The 21,043-nt window shown below is 50.7% G+C and overlaps 1 protein-coding gene across 1 annotated transcript; it reads left to right on the top strand.

The window, feature by feature from the left end:
* Positions 1-246: 246 nt before the first annotated feature.
* On the top strand, positions 247-19,596 carry Tmem114 (transmembrane protein 114). Its single transcript, XM_074059275.1, has 4 exons — positions 247-710; positions 1,027-1,107; positions 17,378-17,515; positions 19,143-19,596. Exons 1-4 carry the CDS (start codon positions 491-493, stop codon positions 19,373-19,375), a joined length of 672 nt encoding a protein of 223 aa, XP_073915376.1. The 5' UTR covers positions 247-490; the 3' UTR covers positions 19,376-19,596.
* Positions 19,597-21,043: the final 1,447 nt, after the last annotated feature.

The following is a 21,043-nucleotide window of genomic DNA, read 5'->3' as shown; positions in this document are numbered from 1 at the left end:
CAGTGTACAGGGCTGCAAGAGGGAGCGGACCTCGGAGGCGGTGTGGGGAGAATCAGGAGGGTTGGGGTGGAAAGGGTGAGGGTGGGTGGGGAGCGGCTTCCTGGAGAGTGGGGTAGGGAGGTGGAAGGAGTAGTGGATTGGGGGAAGGTGCAGACTTTGGGGCAAGAAGATGCTAGGGCTGGGCGTGGGATTCCGGCTGGGGGGGTGGGGCGCTAAGCGAGGAGGCTGAAGGCGGAGGAAGTGTGGGCCAGCCCAGGTGAGGGGTTCTCAGGTAGAAGAGGCCTCTGCGGGCTGGGGGCTTGGGTCTAAGCTTGGAAAACGTGCAAGTCTGAGCGCGCAGGTGAGGGGGTGAGGGCGGAGCCAGGGTCTGAGCCCGCCCGAAGTCCAAAGGTCGGGGTTCCAGCTTTGCCTGGGAGGCTGGGGTGGCGCAGGGCACTCGCGGCGGCCGCAGGAACGGAACCGGCGCCTCCGGGTCGGTCCCGGCTCCGCGATGCGGATGCACCTGGGCGCGCTGGCCGGCGCGGCGGCGCTGACCGGGGCGCTTAGCTTCGTGCTGCTGGCGACCGCCATCGGCACGGACTTCTGGTACATCATTGACACCGAACGGCTGGAGAAGAGCGACCCGGGGGCTCAGGACCGGCTGGGCAACGCCAACCGCAGCCAGCCCGAGCCCCTGAGCTCCCACTCGGGCCTCTGGCGGACTTGCCGGGGTAAGGGTCCCCCGGGGGCTGGGAGCCGTGGCCGCGGACGCCCCTGCGCGGTGCCTGCTCGCCTGGGACCTGTTGCTTGGCGCGTACCCCTCCCCCAAGCCCCACGCCCAAATTGCAAAGTCTAGGGGTGCGGCGGGAAAGGTGGGCCGAAGGCTGGGGCTGCAAAAACCCTACTGGAGGTGCCCAGCTGTTTGCCTTGTCCTCTAGGGTGGGGCACCCAGGACGATGGTGGGAACAAAATCGCGGGCTGGGGTGTGTGTGTGTGGGGGAACAGAACCCCAGGATTCGGGTCTATTGACTGCTTCACCCCATGCAGTGGAGAACCAGTGCACGCCGCTGATGAACCCCTTCTGGCAGGAGAACGTGACGGTCAGCGACTCCAGTCGACAACTTCTCAGTGAGTCCAGGGAGGGCGATGGTGGCCCCGCAGGTTTGGGGCCCTTCTTCAAACAGCTCTGCGGAGAGGTGGCTGGGGGTGGTTTCCGATCACAGAGCTTGAGAAGGGAGTGGGTTAGACCATGGGGGAGGGGCTCTCGAGCCCCCTGCAATGTGTAGGTTAAGATTCATTCAACCAGTGATTTAGGCTCAGGCACTCACAGACTAGCTGTGGGGAGCGATGAGGCGTGGAAGGACGCAGTTGCATTTGAGTGACAGGCAGCCTGAAAGAGAGCGGGAAGCCCGAGCAGGTGTCCACACCTGAAGATGAGGGAGAAGTCTTATCCATAGACCCCCGTGTCAGCTTGGCAATAACCACTTGTGGGGTAATTCAGTTAGGAAGCTGGAAACAGCCCCTCCCCAGGAGCCACTGCATCTTCCTTGTTGGTGGCTGATTCCCCAGCGCCTGGCACAATGCCAGCCACTCAGAGTAGATGGGAGAATGAGCACGAGGGAGCAATGGGTTGCACAAACCCTCGTGGAAGTGGGAGTGAAGCTGACGGCCATTCAGACATGGAGCTAACTGCTTTACATCGACGTCCTCATGTGATCTGCATGTTTTCTTCCCTGTGAAGCTGTCAGCTCTGTTTTTGCTTTCATGTTTCCGATGTGGAAACTGAGGCACAGAGAGGTTCCATAGAGAGGATTTGATGAGGAAATGAGGACTGAGATGCATAGACCCTTGGATAACACAAACAGCCTTAGACAGACTTCCTGAGGCTTGAAGATGCAACTCTTAACATTTTTTTTTATTAGGATATATTCGTTGTGACAATTCCAAATAGGTTTATATTGTACATTGGTTAGATCATCCCCACCGTCTCTCCCCCTCCATCCCTCCCTGCCCCACTTAAAGCAATTATAAGAGGTTTCTTTGTTCTATTTCATATAAGTATATGAAATCCATCAACCATATTTCCTTACCTTCATTTCTTTTGTTCACCCTCCCCCTCTGACAAGTACCCCCCTACACACTGTACCTATTTTATATCCTGTCTTTTGTTATTAATATTTAAGTTGATGTTCAGAGGGGTTTCTCTATGTGTCACTGCTGTGTCTACTTTACTTTGGTCCATTCAGCCCCTTCCATTACGTTCCCTTGTCCCTTTACCTCCCACCCCCTTTTTTCAATAGCTTTCAGTACACACCCTTATAAGCTGCAACTCCTAAGAGTAAAGATGGGAGGGTCCCTAATGTGTCCCACAAGGCCTGGAATCCCCGCTTTCTGGCTTATTCTTCCCTGGCACCTTCGCCACTGGCTACACTAGCCTTGGGCCTGTTCCTGGAGCATGTCAACTTCCCTCCTACCGCAGGCCGGTGCACTTGCTGTTCCCTCTACTTGAGAAGTCTCTGCTCCAGTCCCACCAGCTTGACTTGGGGAGGGCCCACTCATAGCACAGGTCGTGTGACTTCTTAGGGGTTAAAATCTGACTCCCTCATTAGACTGTGAATGCCCTGCGGCATCACAGGGATCACGCCTTCTTGCATTGCTGAGTTTTAAATATTTAGTACAGAAAGTTGCAGATAGCAGGGCAAATATCAAAGTTTGCTCAACAAGTAGAAGAGTGAATGAAAGCTATACTATGTAACAAACAAATACATATATTTGAATGAATGGATGAATGGATGAGTGAATGAATGAATCAGAACTGTTTCTCTAATGTCCAGTGGTGTGCTGGGAAATACTGAACAAAAAAGGCCTTGACTTGGATCATTTTTTTTTCAGTACTGGGAATTGAACTCAGCCCTTGCACATTCTATGCAAGTGCTTTACCACTTGAGCCATGTTCCATGTTGAGCCCTTTTGTTTTGTTTGTTTAAATTTTATTTTCAGTACTGGAGATTGAACTCAGGGCCTCAAGCTTGCTAGGCAGGGGCTCTACCACTTGAGCCACTCCACCAGCCCTGTTTTGTGTTGGGTATTTTCGAGACAGGGTCTCAGAACTATTTGCCCAGGGCTGGCTTTGAACCTCAATCTTCCTGAACCCTGCCTCTTGCGTAGCTAGGATTATAGGTGTGAGCCACTGGCATGTATTTTTTTTTAATGATAGAGTCTTGCTAATTCTGCCCATGCTGGTCATGAACTCATAATCCTGTTTCCGTCTTCTGAGTAGCTGATTATAGGCGTGCACTACAGTGTCTGGTGCATTTCCCAATTTCAGTGATATAAAGATTTTCACTGTGATCTATTTCAAGCTGCCTCCATGATGGCTACTGGCCCACAAAATTTCTAGACTCCTCACTAGCTCTTGTGAGCTTCTTCACACATCTGTCTGTGTGTCCCTCTTAGATGTGGAGATGCTTCAGGAGACACCCCCCAGACACCTGGGTTGTGTGGGAGGTGGTGCCCCCCACTCCGTCCTGCATCCCAGCTGCACTGGGAGGAACTTTGGATGTTCTTGGACCAGTGTTTCAAGAATCATGAAGAATTTCTGTGTTTGAAGTAAGGGAAATGAGGTCAGACCCATCCTGGATCTGTGGGTTAATGTCTTGTCTCTGAGCCTCATTTTCCATATTGATCAAAATGAGGTGTCAAATCCATAGGGATGTGGTTAGGTTTCCATTAAGTGTAATGAAAATGCATCAAAAAAAGAACTTGTGGAGGACCTCACGTGATGCGTGGGTTGTTGCAGGAGCTCTGTCCTGTATAAAAGAGTGGCTTGCTGGATACAAAGAACCAGTCACTCTTCCCTTTGCATTCATTCCGGATTCTTCTGTTTGCAGCCACAGCTTGGCTTGGTACTGGAATTCAGTCACTTTCTCCCATCTATGGTTGGCACTGAACTGGCTTCTTTTTAGACAAGGTCTTGCTGCGTAGCCCAGGCTGATGTAGAACTCAAAATTCTCGTCCCTCAACCTCCAGATTGCTGGGATTACAGACATGTGCCACCATGCCTGGCTGCTAGCTTCCGTCTGAAACTTGATAATGCAACAACTGTTTGTTCCAGGATTTGTAGAAACAGGCAAAAGTCACACTTGGGCTACTTAAGTGTTCTCCCTTAGATGTAGGTCTAAGCATTGGCTCTGTTGCCCACTAGTTGTGTGGCTGTGCTCATTTTCTACATCTCTCCGAGCCTTAGCTCCCAACAGGCAGAATGAGGACAGCTGTTGTCTCATCTTCTAAGGTTATTGTGGGGATGAAAGGCAAAAGTGCTGTTAATGGTCCCAGGGTGGCGCCTGGAGCCTTGTGTGGCCAGAAGCAGGAGGTGCCATTATTACCATTGTCTCATACAAGAAAGAGGGCAGGCTGCCCCCTAGGACCATGTGCTCATTGCATATCATCTCCAGAGAGATCTTTTTTTCCCAGAATGCCTTTTTCCCCAAAATGAATTTTGAGTTTGGCCTCAAACTCTTTTATTATGTAAAGACATTCTTTCCTTTAAGGACCCACTGCAGAACCAGAGAGGCGAAGTCAGTTGACCAGCACCACAGTTCTCTCCAGACCAGGGTTTGGATTTTTGCCTCCAAACAAATTCAAGCAGGCAGACCACCTGGTACCCAGTCGTGTACCACACGACTCAGTTGTCGTGGCAGACTGAGATCTGTAGGCAAACCATGGGCCAACCTGCCTCCTTGGTGCTCTCTGGCTAGCTTGTGGAGTGAAGGTGAGCAGACACATCAGGTTCATGAGCAGGTGTACCACACCCTCACCAATGTCAGCCAGAGACAGAGTCCAGAGGAAATGTCAGCAGAATCTACCTGGGTTGGGATTTTGCCTTCCAGATTCTCTCTGGGGAAGTCATGGGTTTGGTTCTTTGACTTGGGACTGGAATGAGTTTTGGTGGCAAGGGGGACCAACAGGGCTAGCCATATCATTGGTGGCAAGTGACAGGAAATGAAATTATGCCAGCTTTAAGAAGAGGAATTTCTGGTCCATGTTTCTGAAAAGGTCTGGTAGGCTGGGATCCATAGGGTGCAGCTGTTTCTTTGCTCTCTTCTGTGAGTTTTGCTTTCTTCTACTTAGGCTCCGTTTTCAGCTATGTCCTTTCCCACCTCAACAGTATGGTGTTTTTTTTTTTTTTTTTTTTGTCTCCCTCTTTATTTTTAGAGATTTATTTTCATTTTTTGCCATACTGGGGGTTTGAACTTGGGGCCTTGAGTTTGCTAGGCAAGCACTCTCCCACCTGAGCCACTCCTCCAGCCCAGAAAAGACTTTCTTTTTCTTGGTAATTCCATAAAGCCCCCAGCTAGGTCTCTCACTGGATCAGATTGGGTCATATCAATGGCCTAGTTCTGGGCCATTCAGTGAAGCCAAGGGGAATGAATGTGCTGATCGGCCAGGCTGAGTCACGAGCCCAGATGGATTGACTCATCATAGACAGGGAGTGGGGACTCCAGTTTACCACAGAACCACTTGTGTGACTTATTTAGGAGGCTCTTGCACCCTAAATGGGCTGTTCTGGAATGAAATGACATCACACATGCAAATCCCTCAGAATGGGCCCCCCCCAACACAATAAGAACTCAGTCAATGCCTCCTCCTGTGCTAACTCATATTGCCTTTCTGAGTCTCAAGCTCTCATCTGTAAAGTGGAGCTAATAAAATTGCAATCCATCTATTTGCTTAGTCCATACCTATTGCACCTCCAGCAGGGGTAGAATATCCTGGCATAGAATATGATAAGAAAGTTGCCGTGTGCAAACACCGTTCTGAGCTCTTTACAGGTATCAATGCATTTTGTGTTCATACCAGTCTATGAGGCAGGCACTGTTGGTACCGCCCCCAACTTTGCAGGTGAGGAAACAGAGACACAGAGAGGTTAGGCAAGTTACCTAAGTTTGCACAGTAACTGGCAGATCTGGGTTCGAACCCTGGCAGTTTGCTTCTACCTGTTGTAATGAGGCTACTCTGAGTATAATTTCAGTTCAAAAAGACCAGAGGCCATGGCAGCCCAAAGGAGGAGCTCCTAGCCTGTTTTTCTTAGGGGAGGGTGGGCGTGTTTCAGAGTCCTGCTGCCTCACACTGCCTCCTTCAGACAGGGAGTCAGAGACTTTCATTACAAGGACAAACAGCAAGCGCAAAGGACAAGGACTGAGCCAGGTGTGGTCCAGAAACAGCAGGGAGGTAGGGCAGAAACTGCTTCTCAGGGGCATCCCTGTTCTTTCCAGGCCCTTCCTTGGCTGCATCTCCTAATGGCCCAAGAGGATAGCCAGAATGGTCTGATATGATATATGGGCCAGATCCATGAGGTCAAAGGCTTTGCTCAGCACAGCAGGCCAGCCGCAGAGACTGGACCGAGGGCTGGTGGCCTGACCTGGGTGCAGAGAGGAGGTGAGGTTGGAAAATCACAAGGCTGGCTCTCTTCTCCAGTCTCTCTGGGTGCAGAGCTGCTGCAGCTGTGTGGAAAATTAACACCAGCCCTCCCACGATGCCTGGTGTAACAGAGAGCGGAAGTGGTGAGGGACAGAAACAGAAGGGACAGGGGACATAACACGCAGAGGGAAGAGGCTGCTGGGGCCCAGGAGGGGAATTGTCTGAGATTTATGCAGAGCTGTGCGGTAGGTAGACAGGGAGGGATGGAGAGAGGGAGTGAAGCATGGACCTGGGGTCTGTTATGGCTTGGATTTAGAATGTCCTCAAAGGCTTATGTGTGGAAGGCTTTGTCTCCAGCAGGTGGCGCTATTGAGAGGTGATTGGCTCAAGAGGCAACTGACTTCATCAATGGATTATTCATTGATGAGTTCATAGCCTGATGGGCTGTTAGGAGGTGGAGCCTGGTTGGAGGAAGTAGGTCTCTCAGGGAAGGGGGGGGCATGGCTCAAAAGGTGTAGCTTGTCCCCAGACCCTTCCTCTCGCTCTCTGTTTCCTGGCTGTCATAAGGTGAGCAGGTTTCCTCCCCCATGCCTTTCTCCATGATGCCTTGCCACAGGCCCAAAAGCAACGGAGTCAGTCCACCATGGACTGAAACTTCTGAAACTATGAGCCAGAAAAACATTTTTCCTCCTTTTAAATTTTGTCTTTCAGGTATTTGTCACAGTGATGAAAAAAACCTGTCAAATACAGGGTCTCAGCTTCTTGGGGGATGGAGGCCTGGCTTTGGGGGGCCTTTCTGGAGTGCTCATTGACAGCCAAGCCCACATTTAAAATTTTAAAAAGTTGATCCCACTTCTAGTATCTTTCATATGAGTCTTCTAAGAGGAGATTTACCAGGCCATTTTGAAGCAGTAAAAAAACAAGATGGGCCAGCCTCTGGTGGCTCACACCTGTAATTCTGGAGGATCGAGGTTTGAGGGCAGTCCAGGTGAATAGTTTGTGAGACCCTATCTCAAAAATAACCAGAACAAAATGGACTGGAGGTTTGGCTTAAGTGGTAGAGCGTCTGCTTTGCACGAGTGAAGCCCAGAGTTCAAATCTCAGTCCCACACAAAAAAGGATAAATACTCAAAGTTTTGGATGGAGAAGTGGCTAGATATTCATCTATATGTGTATATCCATTTTAAGGAATATTATATAGCCTGCAAGAAGAATATGCTAATGTGGATAGAAACCAGGATGTATTGAGGAATAAAATAAGTTACTGAGTATTTTGGGCAGTTTAACACCATTTAGCACTCTTTGTTAGGCAGTCCTGCATCACCAATATCTGACACAATCAGCTTATAAAGGAAGCTTATTTTATCTAGATTTTTTTTTCTTTTTTCCAGTACTGGGGATTAAACCCAGAGCTTCATTCTTGTTAGGCAAGTGCTCTACCATTTGAGCCATGCCCCCAGCCCTTTTCTTTTCTTTCTTTTTTTTTTTGTTTTTGTTTTTGAGACAAAGTCTTGCTATGTAGCCCAGGCTGGCCAAGAACTCATGATCTTCCTGCCTCAGCCTCCTGAGTGCTGGGATTACAGGCAGACACCAACACACCTGGCTGTGGCTCACAGTTTTGAGGCCTTCAGTCCATGATCAACTGGTCACATGGCTTTGGGAGTGTAACAGCACTCACGGTGGGAATGTCACCTCATAGCCAGAATGTGAGAAAGAAAAAGAGACTGGGGTCCCGCAATCCTCTGGCCATGCCCCCAATGACCTAAAACCTCCCAATAAGGCTTGCGACTTAGTGGTATTTTTTTTTTTTTTTGGCAGTACTGGAGTTGAAACTCAGGGCCTTGTGATTGCAAGCCAGGTGCTAACAGCTTGAGCCACGCCTTCATCCCTAAGCCCTGCCTCCATCTCTAAGCACCCACATCTCAAAGCCCCGCCTCCACCCAAGCCTTGCCCCATCTAAAAACTCCACCCCCATCTCTAAGCCCTACCTCCATCCCTAAGCCCTGCCTCCATCCCTAAGCCGCCCCTCCCTTGCTGTTTCTACCACCTCCTGATAGGGCCACGCTGGGGGCCAAGCCTCTACTAGGCCTTTGGGGGGCACTTATCCTGAGTGTGTGAATACTGAATAATACTCGTGGGTATGATAATGCTGTACAATAATCATAGCTGTCATCTGTTGAGCTCCTACTGGTGCCATGTGTGACTGCCTCTACTAAATACCATCCACACATGCTAGTGTGGTCATGAGTATTCCTATCTGTAGCCCCAGAATCTGTGGCTGTGACCTCATGTGGAAAAAGCACCATTGCAGATGCACTTAAGGATCTTGAGATGATATCATCTTGGGTTAACTGATTGGCCCTAAATCCCCTGACCACTGGGAGTCCTTAAAAGAAGAGAAGCAAAGAGGAGAGAAGAGAAGATGGAGGTGGAAGCTGGGTGTGGTGGTGCACACCTGTAATTCCAGCACTTGGGAGGTGGAGGCAGGAGGACTGAGAGTTTGAGTGAGACTTGGGTCAAAAAAAAAATGAAGCAAACAAACAGGACAATAAAAAGAACAAACAAAAAAAAGGTGGAGGTAGAGATTGGGGGATGCTCCCACAAGCCAAGGATTGCCGACAGCTGTGAAAAAGTTGAAGAGGTTTCTTCCTTGGAAACCTGAGCAGGAACATGGACCTGCTGACACCTTCATTTCAGACTACTGGACTCCAAAACTCAGAGAATAAGTTTCTGCTGCTTTTAAGCCATCCAATTTGTGACAATTTGTTATGGCAGCCACAAGATATAAATATAGCCCCCTTATGGAAGAATCAGCACCTGCTCACACCCACCAGCTCTTCTGCTTATCTTGCTTATTTCCTTTGTGTCAGGTCACAGTCTGCAGTGATGTCCTTTGTCCCCCACCTCTCCTGCACTAGGCCGTGAGCTCCAGGATGGTGGGACCTAGGCCAGTCCAGACCACAGCATGGTCCTTATTAGGGACTCTCAGGTGTTGAATGCAAGTGGCCTGGGTGTTTTTGGAAACAAGGCAGGGAGGGGTCAGCGTCCCCTTCTCACAGATGAGGAAGGAGGGGCTCATGAAGGTGAAGGGATTTGCCCATGGTCACGACGTGGTAAGTAATTGTGTCTGGTGGCCCTTAAATCCAGGACCCCAACATGTCCTTTGCAGGACCACCAACAGGAGGTGACAATGGAGAGTGGGACCAGGAATCAGGAATGGAACTGTGAGTCGTGCTGGACCATCATGGCAGAGCATTGCTGGGGACCTTGCTCTGGGGGAGTCGGGGGATGTGATTAGATTTTCTGAGTAAAGGAAAAGCAAGGTGTCCATGACGAGGGTGGAGCCTGAGCCCACATCACCTGGTGTGGTTGGTGCTTACACCACAATGAGTCGGGTCCATTCCTGTTTGCCAGGTGAGGAAGCTGAGGGTCAGAGAGGCAGCTTGTCAGAGCTGAACTTGGACTTGACCCCAATACCCAGCTTTCTCCTATGGGTCTCTGTCTCAATCTGAGGTTCTCTAATATGTTGACTTAGCCTAGAATCTCTGAATTCACTCATGGCTGTCTGATTCTTGAGATAGTTAATGTGTGTCTGACCATGCTTTCTAAATTACAACTTCTGAGAAGGCAGGATTCACATCTGATTTAACTTTGTCCCTCTGCAATACTTACACCCAAGTACTGCACACAATAAATGATCAAAACACACATAATGAGCCCTGCTCCAGTGTTAAAGTTAACCACCCTCTCTCCCTGAGTCTGTACCTCTCCCTCTCTCTCCTTCACTAATCCAGCCGTCCTCACCCAGCACACGGAGCTTCCATTACATCCCCCACTGTGTGTGCAAATTATTGACCGTTGCAGGCTGTGTGAAAATACATCAAGAGAAGCAAATTTCCTGGGCCTTGCTGGCTTTTGATTTCCCCTGCCCCTGCCCCCCTCCCATCATCCCCTGCCCCATGCCTGGGGCAGCCCTTTAGACCACGTAGGACACCTGTAAGCTGAACAAGAGGGCTCATGGCTCATGGCAACATGGGAAGACACAGCACAGAACTGCAGGCATCGAGGTGAGAGGTTGTCAGAGAGGATGTCAGGATTTGGGAGCCGATAGGGTTATTTTGGCACAGTTCTGAGGAGACAGAGTTTGCTGTGGACTTGGTAGTGTAAGTGAGGACTGCTCTGAGCATCTCAGGAAATTCTGCCTTCAGGGAGGCACATGAGCAAAGGTAGGACAGGGACTGATGAAAAACCAGCAGCCATATTAGTTGGAAGAAGGCCATGCTTGGGATTTTTGTGGGTGGCTTGGAGACCTCATCTGTTCCTGTGCTCAGATAGCACAGGCCTCCCCGAGTCACATCTCAGATGGCCTCATCTGCTGTTGGAGCACTGAGGTCACATCCAGGACAACACCACAGCTGGCTCTCCGCTCCAGGCCAGCTCCGGATTAGGGGGTGGGGATCGACTGCTTCTTTCTTTTTCTTCATCCCAAAGGCTCTTGAGAGGCTTGGTGTCAAATGGAGATCAGGTCTCATGGTCTCGGATCTGAGTTGAGCTGTAACACTATTCCTGTGTTACTGGAGGTTTATAAAATTTCATGTGCAGTATTTCATCTTGACAGCTTAAAAAGTAGTAATGAGGGCCAGCCATGGTGGTACATGCCTGCAGTCCCAGCTACTCATGAGGTGGAGGTAGGAGGATCGGGAGTTTGAGGTCAGCCTGGGCAAAGTTATTGAGAACCTACCTCACAAACAAAATATAAACAAAAGCGCCAAGGCATAAATCAAGTGGTAGAGTGCTTGCCTAGTGTGTGTGGGACACCTTGGGTCCAATCCCTAGTGACACACACACACAGAGCAATAATCACAACATTAAAACTCAGAATTAACCTAGAAGGTAACACCCATGCACAGGAAATCAATGTGAGTCAATGCCCTGTATAGCTATCCTTATCTCAACCAGCAAAACCCCTTGTTCCTTCCTATTATTGCTTATACTCTCTCTACAACAAAATTAGAGATAAGGGCAAAATAGTTTCTGCTGGGTATTGAGGGGGGGAGCGGGAGGGGGTGGAGTGGGTGGTAAGGGAGGGGGTGGGGGCAGGGGGGAGAAATAAACCAAGCCTTGTATGCACATATGAATAATAAAAGAAAAATGAAAAAAAAAAAAACAAAAAACTCAAGTAGGGCTTTTGATTTGAGCTGCACTTGGCTTTTTTTTTTTTTTTTGTGGGACTGGGATTTAAAATCAGGGCTTTGTGCTTGCAAAGCAGGCGCTCAACTTGAGCCGTACCTGCAGTCCATTTTGCTTTAGTTATCTTGGAGATGGGATCTTTGGAACTGTTTGCCCTGGGTGACTGCGATCCTCCAGATCTCTGCCTCCCAAGAAGCTAGGATCACAGTCTGGAGCCACCAGCGCCCGGCTAGGATGGCTATTTTAACATATTTAATCTTCAACATACAATCCTCAGAAATGGCTGCTGGCAACTTGCTCTGCCTCTCAGCCAACCATTGGCACTGACCCTGGAGTCCTGGGAGCACAGGTGGCAGTGTTGCAAACGTTTCCTGTAACAATGGATGGATATGTGGAGAGACCAGGTGCCCTGATTCACCCTGACTAGGTCTGGTATGTGACTGTTGACGTCTGAGCTATTGAATTCTGAGCTATGTGGAGACTCCATCAATAGATCCACAGGAAGGAACTGTCTGACATGTATTAATTTTTGTTCCTGGACTGTGCTCAACATGGATCTGGTTCACAGTAGACACACTCCATTCGTCTGCTGATTTTTTTTTTTTAAGTAGTACTGGGGTTTGAACTCATGGCCTTGCATTTGGTAGGCAAGGTTCTCTACCAACTCTCATCTACTGAATTTAATAAGTCCTGTCGGATCAGCAGGCAGTCTCACTGTTAATTTATTGCTGAGGCTCAGAGTGGTCTAGTAGCTTGTCCAAAGCCACACAGCTTGTATATCATATTAAGTGATTTTTTTTGACTGCTTACCCCACTTCCGGCCCACGAGGACATACCCACTATCTCTCACACATCTTAGCCTCCTAAAATTTATCACCTTATCACACCCATGCCCCAAAGGGGAGCATCTTCCCCAAGCACACTCAGAGGTGTGGTTTGAGATGGGTGCATTTCCAAGTAGAAGAAAACTCAGAATCAATATTCATGTTCTAAGAGCACAGTCCTGAAAAAGAAAAAAAAAATCACAGAGAATAAGGCACACGCACACAAAAAGCAAAACCAAATTACAGCAGGAGACTTTACAACTCTCCCACGGGGACTTCGTTCTTGCCCAGACATTTAATTGAACATGTATGAAATCAGCTTGCGGCTGGGCTGCATGGCGCGAGTGGGGCCTCTGGGGCCCAGCCGCCTCCAGGAAATCTCATTAATTTCTACATGAGAAATGATTTCATCTCTTGGCCACAGTCTGGGGGTGATGCCAGGCAGGGGCGCCGAGCTGACAGGGCCAGGTTTTTGCTTCAACTGCTGCATGTCCAGCCCAAGGGTTCTTCTTAGGAAGAAAGGAAGGAGGAAGGAGGAAGCTTGGGCCACAGGCCTGGTCCTGCACGATCACATTTCATTCCTTGCAGTTCTGGGAGGGGGTTCAGTCTTCTTTCTTTGACTTGCCAAAGGTTGCTGGCATTTTGGAAGGAAGGGGAAGGACTGAAAACAAAGTGGTGTGATCGCAATGGAGGTCAGAGACTGAATTCTTACCTTTGCTGTTTTTATTACTGGTATTGGTCGTTTTTCTGATGCCAGTAACACACTTCCACAGTTCTGGGTGAGTTTCAATGAAAAGAAGTTTATTTGGGCTCACAGTACTGGAGGACTGAGGTCAAGGGACCTTGTTTGGTGATGACTTCTTGCTGACAGAGACCTGAGGTGACAGCCAGAGGACTTGAGTTGTGTCTACACCTTGTTTTTCCTCTTCCTCCTTTTTCTCGGTGGTACTGGGTTTTGAACTCAGGGCCTCATGCTTGCCAGGTAAGAGCTCTACCACTTGAGCCACCCCCCGAATCCAGCCCTGGTTTCTTTATTTTTCAGATAGAGTCTTGCGTTTTTGCTTGAGTTGACCTCAGCCCTCCATACTACCTATGCCTCCCGTGTAGCTGGGATTACACCATGCCCAGCTCTCTCTCTCTTCTTATAAAGCCCCAAGGGTTCTATCATGGGGGCTCCAGCCTATGACCTCATCTGTTCCTAGTCACCTCTGCATCATTCCTTCTAGGAAGGAGTTCCTCATGCCCTGTCTACACAGCCGAGTGTGGTGTTGAATGAGGAAGAGGGGGATGGAAAGAGGAAGTCTAAGATCTCAAGTTCTAAACATTTACTACCACTTTTTCTCTGAGCTTCCTGACAACCAAGGAAGAAAGGGAAACAACTGCAAAGCTCTTTTTCACCAGCCATTTGTTTACCAAATACTTATTGGTTGTTAACCATGAGCTGGGTGGGGCACTGAGTTTTTTTAAATCCTTTTGGCAACAGGATAGGTATGAAAATGAATACTTTCTTGTCATCCTTCAGGAAAAACTCGGCATCATCCTCCTGGGAAGGAGTTCCTCATGCCCTGTCCACACAGCCAAGTGCCTCCTCTGTCCCCACCAGCTCCCATAGTCATCGAATCCTGGCATTTGTTACCTGGCATTGAAGGTGTCTTTGTTACTTCTCTGTCTCTCCTTCCAAGCTATGGGTCCCTTAATGAGGGAGGTTTTGTCTCCTCATGTGCATTTGTTTCCCTGAGTTTCTAGCAGAGGTCCTGGGACATGGAGAGCGCTCAACTGGGATTTACTGACCAATTGGTTGGATGGATAGATGGATGGATGAATGGATGGATGAATGGATGGATGAATGGATGGATGAATGGATGGATGAATGGATGGATGGATGGATGAATGGATGGATGGATAGATGAATAAAGTATGGATGGATGGGTGGTGGATGTAGGCTAGATGGATGAATGAATAAATACATGGAGGATAGATGGATAAGTGAATGTATGGCTGATGGATAAATAAATGGATGAATGAATGAACGATGGATAAATGAATAGAGTATGGATGGATGGTTAGATGGATGGAGGCTAGATGGATGAATGGATATGAATGGAGGATGGAAAGATGGCAGATGGATGGATGGATGGATGAGTTGCTGAATAGATAGATGGATAAATGAATAAATGGATAAATGAATGAAGGATGGAATGAATGAAGGATGGATGGATAGATGAATGGCTGGCTGGATGGATGGAAGAATGAATGAATTTTAGCTTCCCAGTGTGGCTACAATGCACAAAAATATGGTAATTTCTAGGAAATAAGAAAGGAGGAACCTCAGAATGACTTTACTGAAAAGTTGGACCTTAGGGCCAGAGGTTTTTTAGAGCACGCGAACATGGCCTGTGACTACAGAGCTTGGAGTAAGCCACTCAGTCCCTCAGAACCTCCATCCTCACATCCAGGAGATGGGGGCAAGAGTGCACGGCTCACAGAATCAACACCAGCATAAGATGCGTGACGTCAGCAGGCAGCCCAGGGCCAGATGGTGAGATGTTCACTACATGAACTTGACTCCACAGCTGGGGTTTGGAAGTGGCCCTTGCGTGGACATTTAATCCTCACTGTGGGGCATTCAGAGGGCGTTTAATCTGATGGTAGTGTTTAGAGGCGGGGAAGGAGACGCAGAGATGCACACGAGAAGTCAGTTTGCTCTGTAGCGGTGGGGAGGCATCACCCTCAAGGACCAGGGCCCGTTGATTTCTGCTGTGTAGACCTGGGCCCCTTACCAGGTTTCACCCTCTTTCCACCCAGGGTCCTACTGAAAAATAGAGGTGTTGTCCTCGCCGGGGTCCAAATCCTGGTGCCACCACTTTCCAGTTGTGAGAATTTGGCTGAGTTGCTCGAGTTTTTCTGCCTCAGTTTCCAGGTGTATAAAATGGGATATGAATTATTTGAGGGTAAAATGAGATATAAAAAATTGGTGAAGACAGGGCTGGGGCATGGCTCAAGTGGCAGAGCGCCTACCTAGCAAGGCCAAGGTCCTGGGTTCAAACTCCAGTACTGCCAAAAACCAAACCAAAACAACAACAAAAAACACCCATGAGGGTGAAATGAGCCATGTGCCTCCAACTCAAGGAACACCCGTGATATGGGGCTGGAACGGGGGCAGGGATGGAGCTCGGTTCAGGGCTGCCATTTCTCTGGTCGCCTCCACCCACTCATCCGCTCACCTCTTACCTGTCACGTCACTGTCCTCAGCTTGCCAGGGAACTGAACTTCAAACATCTTTGCAACTCTGAGCTGATGCTCCACCGGCAGTGGTTGTCGAGCAAGGGAGACTGATGGACCGGGCTGGACTCCTGGGGCCGGGGAGGGAGGTCTCCCCCTGTCTCATCCCTCCCCTCCCCAGCCCTCCTCACCCCACCTGCTAGAGTCCTTGGGGGGGGCTCAGCTTTCCTCTCTTATTTCTATCCCTGTCCTCTCTCCTGGAGACCTCCCGTGTTCTCAGGCCAAGTGAGGTCCCAGATGCCTCACTGAGCTGTGGTCTGCTGTAGACACCCATGTCCTTAACAGCTGTGCCTGGGGTGCACATCACACCCCACGCTGACCTCCTCTTCCTCCCCCACCTCCCCTTCTCGGCAGTGGCTCAGCCCTGCATCCACTCTCCTTTCCCTCACACACTCATCACAGCTGTGGCCCATTTCATCTTTAAACTATTCTAGAATCTGACACTTCTCCTCTGCCCCTGTCCCCATCCTGGTTCACCCACCAGTGTCCTGTGGTGGGGTCATTGCAAGAATCCCCCAATGACCTCCCCACTTCCGCCTTTGTCCGCCCTCTTGGTCTTCTTGTGCTGACATAACAAATGACCTTTAGAGAAACACATTCTCCCATGTTCTGCATGCATCAAGTCCAAAGTCAAGCCATCAGCAGGCTTGGTTGTACCACAGGCTCTGGGAGTCTGTCCTGCCTCTCTCCTGTGGGCTGCTGGTGTCAGCAGTCCTCGGCTTATAGCTGCCTCACTCCAAGCAGAAAGAGTGATACTCTACTCCAGTATCACATCCCCTCGTCACCTCGTCCATGTCACTCCCTGTTTTCAAAGTACACCAGCTCATGGCATGTGAGACCCCTCTAACCAGGATGCTCTCCTCCCAAGGTCCTTAACATCTGCAAAGACACTGTTTTCAATAAGGCCACCTTCACAGCTTCCCTGGGGACATGAGTTTTGGAAGTCACCCTTCCACCTGCTGCAGCCCTCTGCTGTCTGCTGTCAATACAAACGTGACCCTGGACTCTTCTGTCTGGTGGCTCCAGTTTCAGTCACAGAGAATCTAAATCCTTCCAAGGGCTTTGGAGGCTCCAGGATCCACTCTTCCCTGAGTCTCTCTTTTCTGGCTCCAAGTGCCACACTCTCCATCCTTCATCTCCATCAGGTCCTTATTCAAAGGTCATCCATCCCCAGTGGTGCTGTTGGTTTTACCTCCTTTGTGCCTCATTCCTGGTCCCTGGTGCTTGTCACTGTCTGTCCATGTCATCACTTGTTTACTCATTAGAATGTCACCCTGTGAGAGTGAGATCTTGGTTTATCCTTTCCTGAGTTCTCACCGAGCAAATCAGCAAATACTAACATGAGATCAAGTGAGCTCAAGTGCTCAAGGAGAGCATAGACGTTGCTCATGGCGAGGCTCAACCACTCCTGTAGTTAGTATCACCATCATTAGAGTACTAGCGGTAATTGTAGGATTTGTCAATTTCCCCAGCATCGTGAGTGCCCTGTAAATGTTTGTTGATCGAATGCCGGATGTTAGAAGTAGTGGTAATTGTACGAATAGTAATTTCTGGCCCCTCCCCCTGCCCCCGCCCAAAGCATCAGGTGCTGGCCCATTGTGAGTGCCTAGTAAATGTTTTTGATTGAATGCTCAATGTTAGTAACCTGAGTCTGCTGGTGTTCTCTCTGTGTCTGTTCCAAGCCATGCATGGGACGTTCGTGATTCTGTTGCCACTCAGCCTGATCCTGATGGTGTTTGGGGGGATGACGGGATTTCTGAGCTTCCTCCTTCGAGCCTACCTCCTTCTGCTGCTCACGGGGACCCTCTTCCTCTTTGGAGGTAGGTGCTCACCCCATGGGGCCAGTCTCCAAAGTTGCATGGGTGGCGAGTGGTGTGCATACAACCTCTGTGAGGTGGGCAGCCCACCTCCTCTTGGGGCTCAGTTTCCCTGTCTGTGCTACCATCTGGAAGGCACAGTGGTTTCCAGCCTAGGGTCTGGGGTCTCTGTCTCCCAAGATGGAGCCAGGGGAGGCGGCAGGCTCAGGAACCACTTTCTCTGCATCTACAACAGAGCTGTGTCAACTCGGCCTGAACTCATGACAGCTTCCAGCCTGGGGCTGTGAGCTGGCAAGAGACCCTGGCCTGGCCATCCCTCCTCCTTCCTGCCCATTAGCCAGGGCAGGAAGGATGATGATGAAAAAACAGGAAAGAGCAGGCACAGAGAGTCAGACACCACCCGCTGTCACCCAGGTGTGGAGTCCAAACAAGCTGACCTCAGAGCAGCAGGGGATAAAACACTGGTCATGGGAGGCCAGGGCTGGGACTGGGGAGTTGCTGGGCAAAGGACACACAGTATAACCAGGTGTGATTGCGCACGTCTGTAATCCCAGCACTCTGGAAGTTGAAGCAGGACGATGGTGAGTGTGAGGCCCTGTTTCATACAAACAAATCAAGAAAAAGAAAAAATCCACGACACAAAATAAAACAAAGCAAACACCAGGCAGCACAGACCCTGGTCAGGTTAGTTCTTTTTGTTTGATTTAAAGAAAACAGGACCCCGCTCAGCTGACCGTTTCGCACTCCCTCGCTCCCTGTGTGGATTCCAAACATTTCCTTATTAAAAAGAGAAAGACAGTGCAAATGCCACACACACAGACCCCACAGAGGGGTCATTCTCAAGCCCGGGGTAGAACTTTCTGGAATGGCAAAATTGTCCAGTCCACGCTGTGCCATGGGAGGCCATGAACCAAGCTGGTGTGGCCAGTGCCCACAACGGGGGCTGACTTGTTAATTAAATGAAACTTCCACGTTAAAAGCCATACCTTGCCCGTGGCGGCTGTCCTGGACCATGCCATCCTGAGACCCATGGCAGGTGGCACGGTTTGAGTGCTGGGGACTCACAAAGTAGAGGTGGCTTCTGTTCTCTGGGCCCCGCAGCCCGCAGGGAGTCAGGCCTTGATGGAGCAATGACAAACGGGAATGTGACATTGTGACACTGCAGCTGTGACCTGGGGCTGGGGTGGCCTTGTGTGGTGAGCTAAGGTTTAACCTGCTGGGGCTCCTCCAGGAGAAGATGCTGGAGATTAGACGGGAGGGAGGACCGGCTCCCTGGGGTAGGAGGGAAGGCGGGGGCGCCAGGCAGGGTGGCCAGCAGGGCAAAGGCTCCACAGGGGGATGGGGACTGGGACGCTGGGGAGGCCCCAGGGCTGGGTGGGTGGGGGGAGAGAAAGAGGAGGGGGAAGGAAGAGGAGAGGGAGGGGAGGAGGGGGAGGGAAGAGCAGAGGGAGGAGGAGGAGATGGAGAAGGAAGAAGGTGAGAGAAGAGAGCAGAGGAGAGGAGGGGGAAGAAGGGGAAAAAGAGGGAGGGGAGGAGGGGGAGAGAGAGGAGGAGGAGGAGGGAGAAGGGGGAGGAGGGGAGGGCAGGAGGGCCCAGCCAGGGAGGTGGTGACCTCCAGCTCCTCCCGCAGCCCTGGTGACCCTGGCTGGGATCAGCGTGTACATCGCGTACTCGGCGGCCGCCTTCCGCGCAGCGCTGTGCGTCCTGGAGGAGGGGACCCTGCTGGACCAGGTGGACATCCACTTCGGCTGGTCCCTGGCCCTGGGCTGGATCAGCTTCATCTCCGAGCTGCTCACCGCGGCGGCCTTCCTGGCATCTGCGCGTGTGCTCCACCTGAGACGTGGGCAGGACCAGCCCATCTGAGCCTGGACAAGCCCTGGTCCGCCGGGGCCTCATGGACCCAGCTTGGTGGTGGCCTGTGGCCTCCTCTTCCTCAAAGATGTTCGGTAGAGGCCAGGCAGGGACCCTGGTGGACTGAGCTCAGGCCAAGTGCTGTTGTCCTGCTGTCCGGCTGCCCACTGGGCTATGTGTGTGTGACAAGAGGCTGAGGGTGTGCTGAGCCCACATCACCTGAAATAAATAACCCCGATCATGTCTGCCCGTCACAGTTCTGTAAGCACGAGGTCCAGGTGCCCCTCAGCACCTTTATCATTCTCACCTCTGCCCCTTGGTGATGTTAAGGGTGATCAGAGAGGTTAGGTAACCTGGCACGGTGCACAGCGAGCTAGTCACACTCCCCCCTCCAAGTGCAGCTTCTCTGGGGAGGCTCAAGCCCCCGAGTCCCCCCAGCTCAGCTGCCGCCTGGGACCTCACAGGACGCTGAGGCAGCTGGGGAGGGTGTGGAGGCCTGGGGTCCAGGTACTGGGTGGTGAAGGATCCCCTCCTGTGCTAGGCTGTCTATCGTGTGTGTGTCTCTGGTCGAGTCCTGGGCCTCAGTGGGGAAGCCCCCGGGGTGAGTCTGCGGCCAGGGACCCACTGTGGAAAGGTTAGTTGAATCTTCTGGATGTAGGGACCCTCTTGTCCTTCATGTGGGTAGGTTGGTCCCTGGGAGACCCCCAAGAGGAGAGGAGCAGTGGGCAGCCAGAGTTAGTGGCAGGAACTGTCCTCAGAACCACAACCCACAGCTTGGGGCGGTCAGTCTCGTGTCCAGTCCAAAGACCAGCGTCTGCTCCTGTCCATAGCCCAAGAGGAGGCCGTTCCCAGGGCTGGCGGAGTTGCTACCATCGCTCCTGTCAGCCCTGGCATGAGGTGTGGGAGCAGGGACCCAGGGCTCAGGAGCTCCTTGGAGGAACCGGGGGTTATGAGACAGTGGTGTTCTCAGTGTTATGATGTCACCTTGTTCTCACATGACATCATCGTGATCACCATAACATCACCATCTTTACCATGATGTCATCTTCCCACCACCAAGATACCACCATCTTTGGGATGACATCATCACCTTCACCAGGACCCATCACTGTCACATGACCATCCTCATATGATGTCATCGTCTTCACTGTGACATCATACCCATTGAGTATTTACTGTGAACCTGCACAGTTCTACACATCAGTCAGTCAAGTCAACAAATGCAAGGACGGCCATTCCCTGCCAGGAACTAGGGGCAGGGACTGCTGGATCCAGCTTTGCTCTCTGAGCTGGTGAGGAGGGAAATCGAGCAGGTACAGATGAGGAAACTGAGGCACTGGCAGCTTGCATTTACTAGTCCAAAGGCACAAGGAGAGAAAGGGTGCAACTGGTATTGAAATTCAGAATTACTCTCCTCTCCTGACAACACCTGCACCACCAGGCTTCCTGTCTGTTTTGGAAAAGCGCAAACTGAATGGGTGGTTCATATCCCCACAGGACGGTGAGTGCAGCTGCAGGTTCAAGGCCAGGGAAAGAATTTTCCCAAAGGGAGGGCAACTGTGCTACTGAAAGGGTGGTCTTTGCTGCCACCTGCTGGTCATATCTTGGAACTGCACTAAGGCACTAGGATTGGCCAATCTAGTGAAATTGGTTTCAGCCTCTCAGCTTCTCTGGCTTGGT

This window comes from Castor canadensis, chromosome 17 (assembly GCF_047511655.1).
Source record: "Castor canadensis chromosome 17, mCasCan1.hap1v2, whole genome shotgun sequence".
NCBI lineage: Eukaryota > Metazoa > Chordata > Mammalia > Rodentia > Castoridae > Castor > Castor canadensis.
This window is presented reverse-complemented; position numbering and strand designations above follow the sequence as displayed.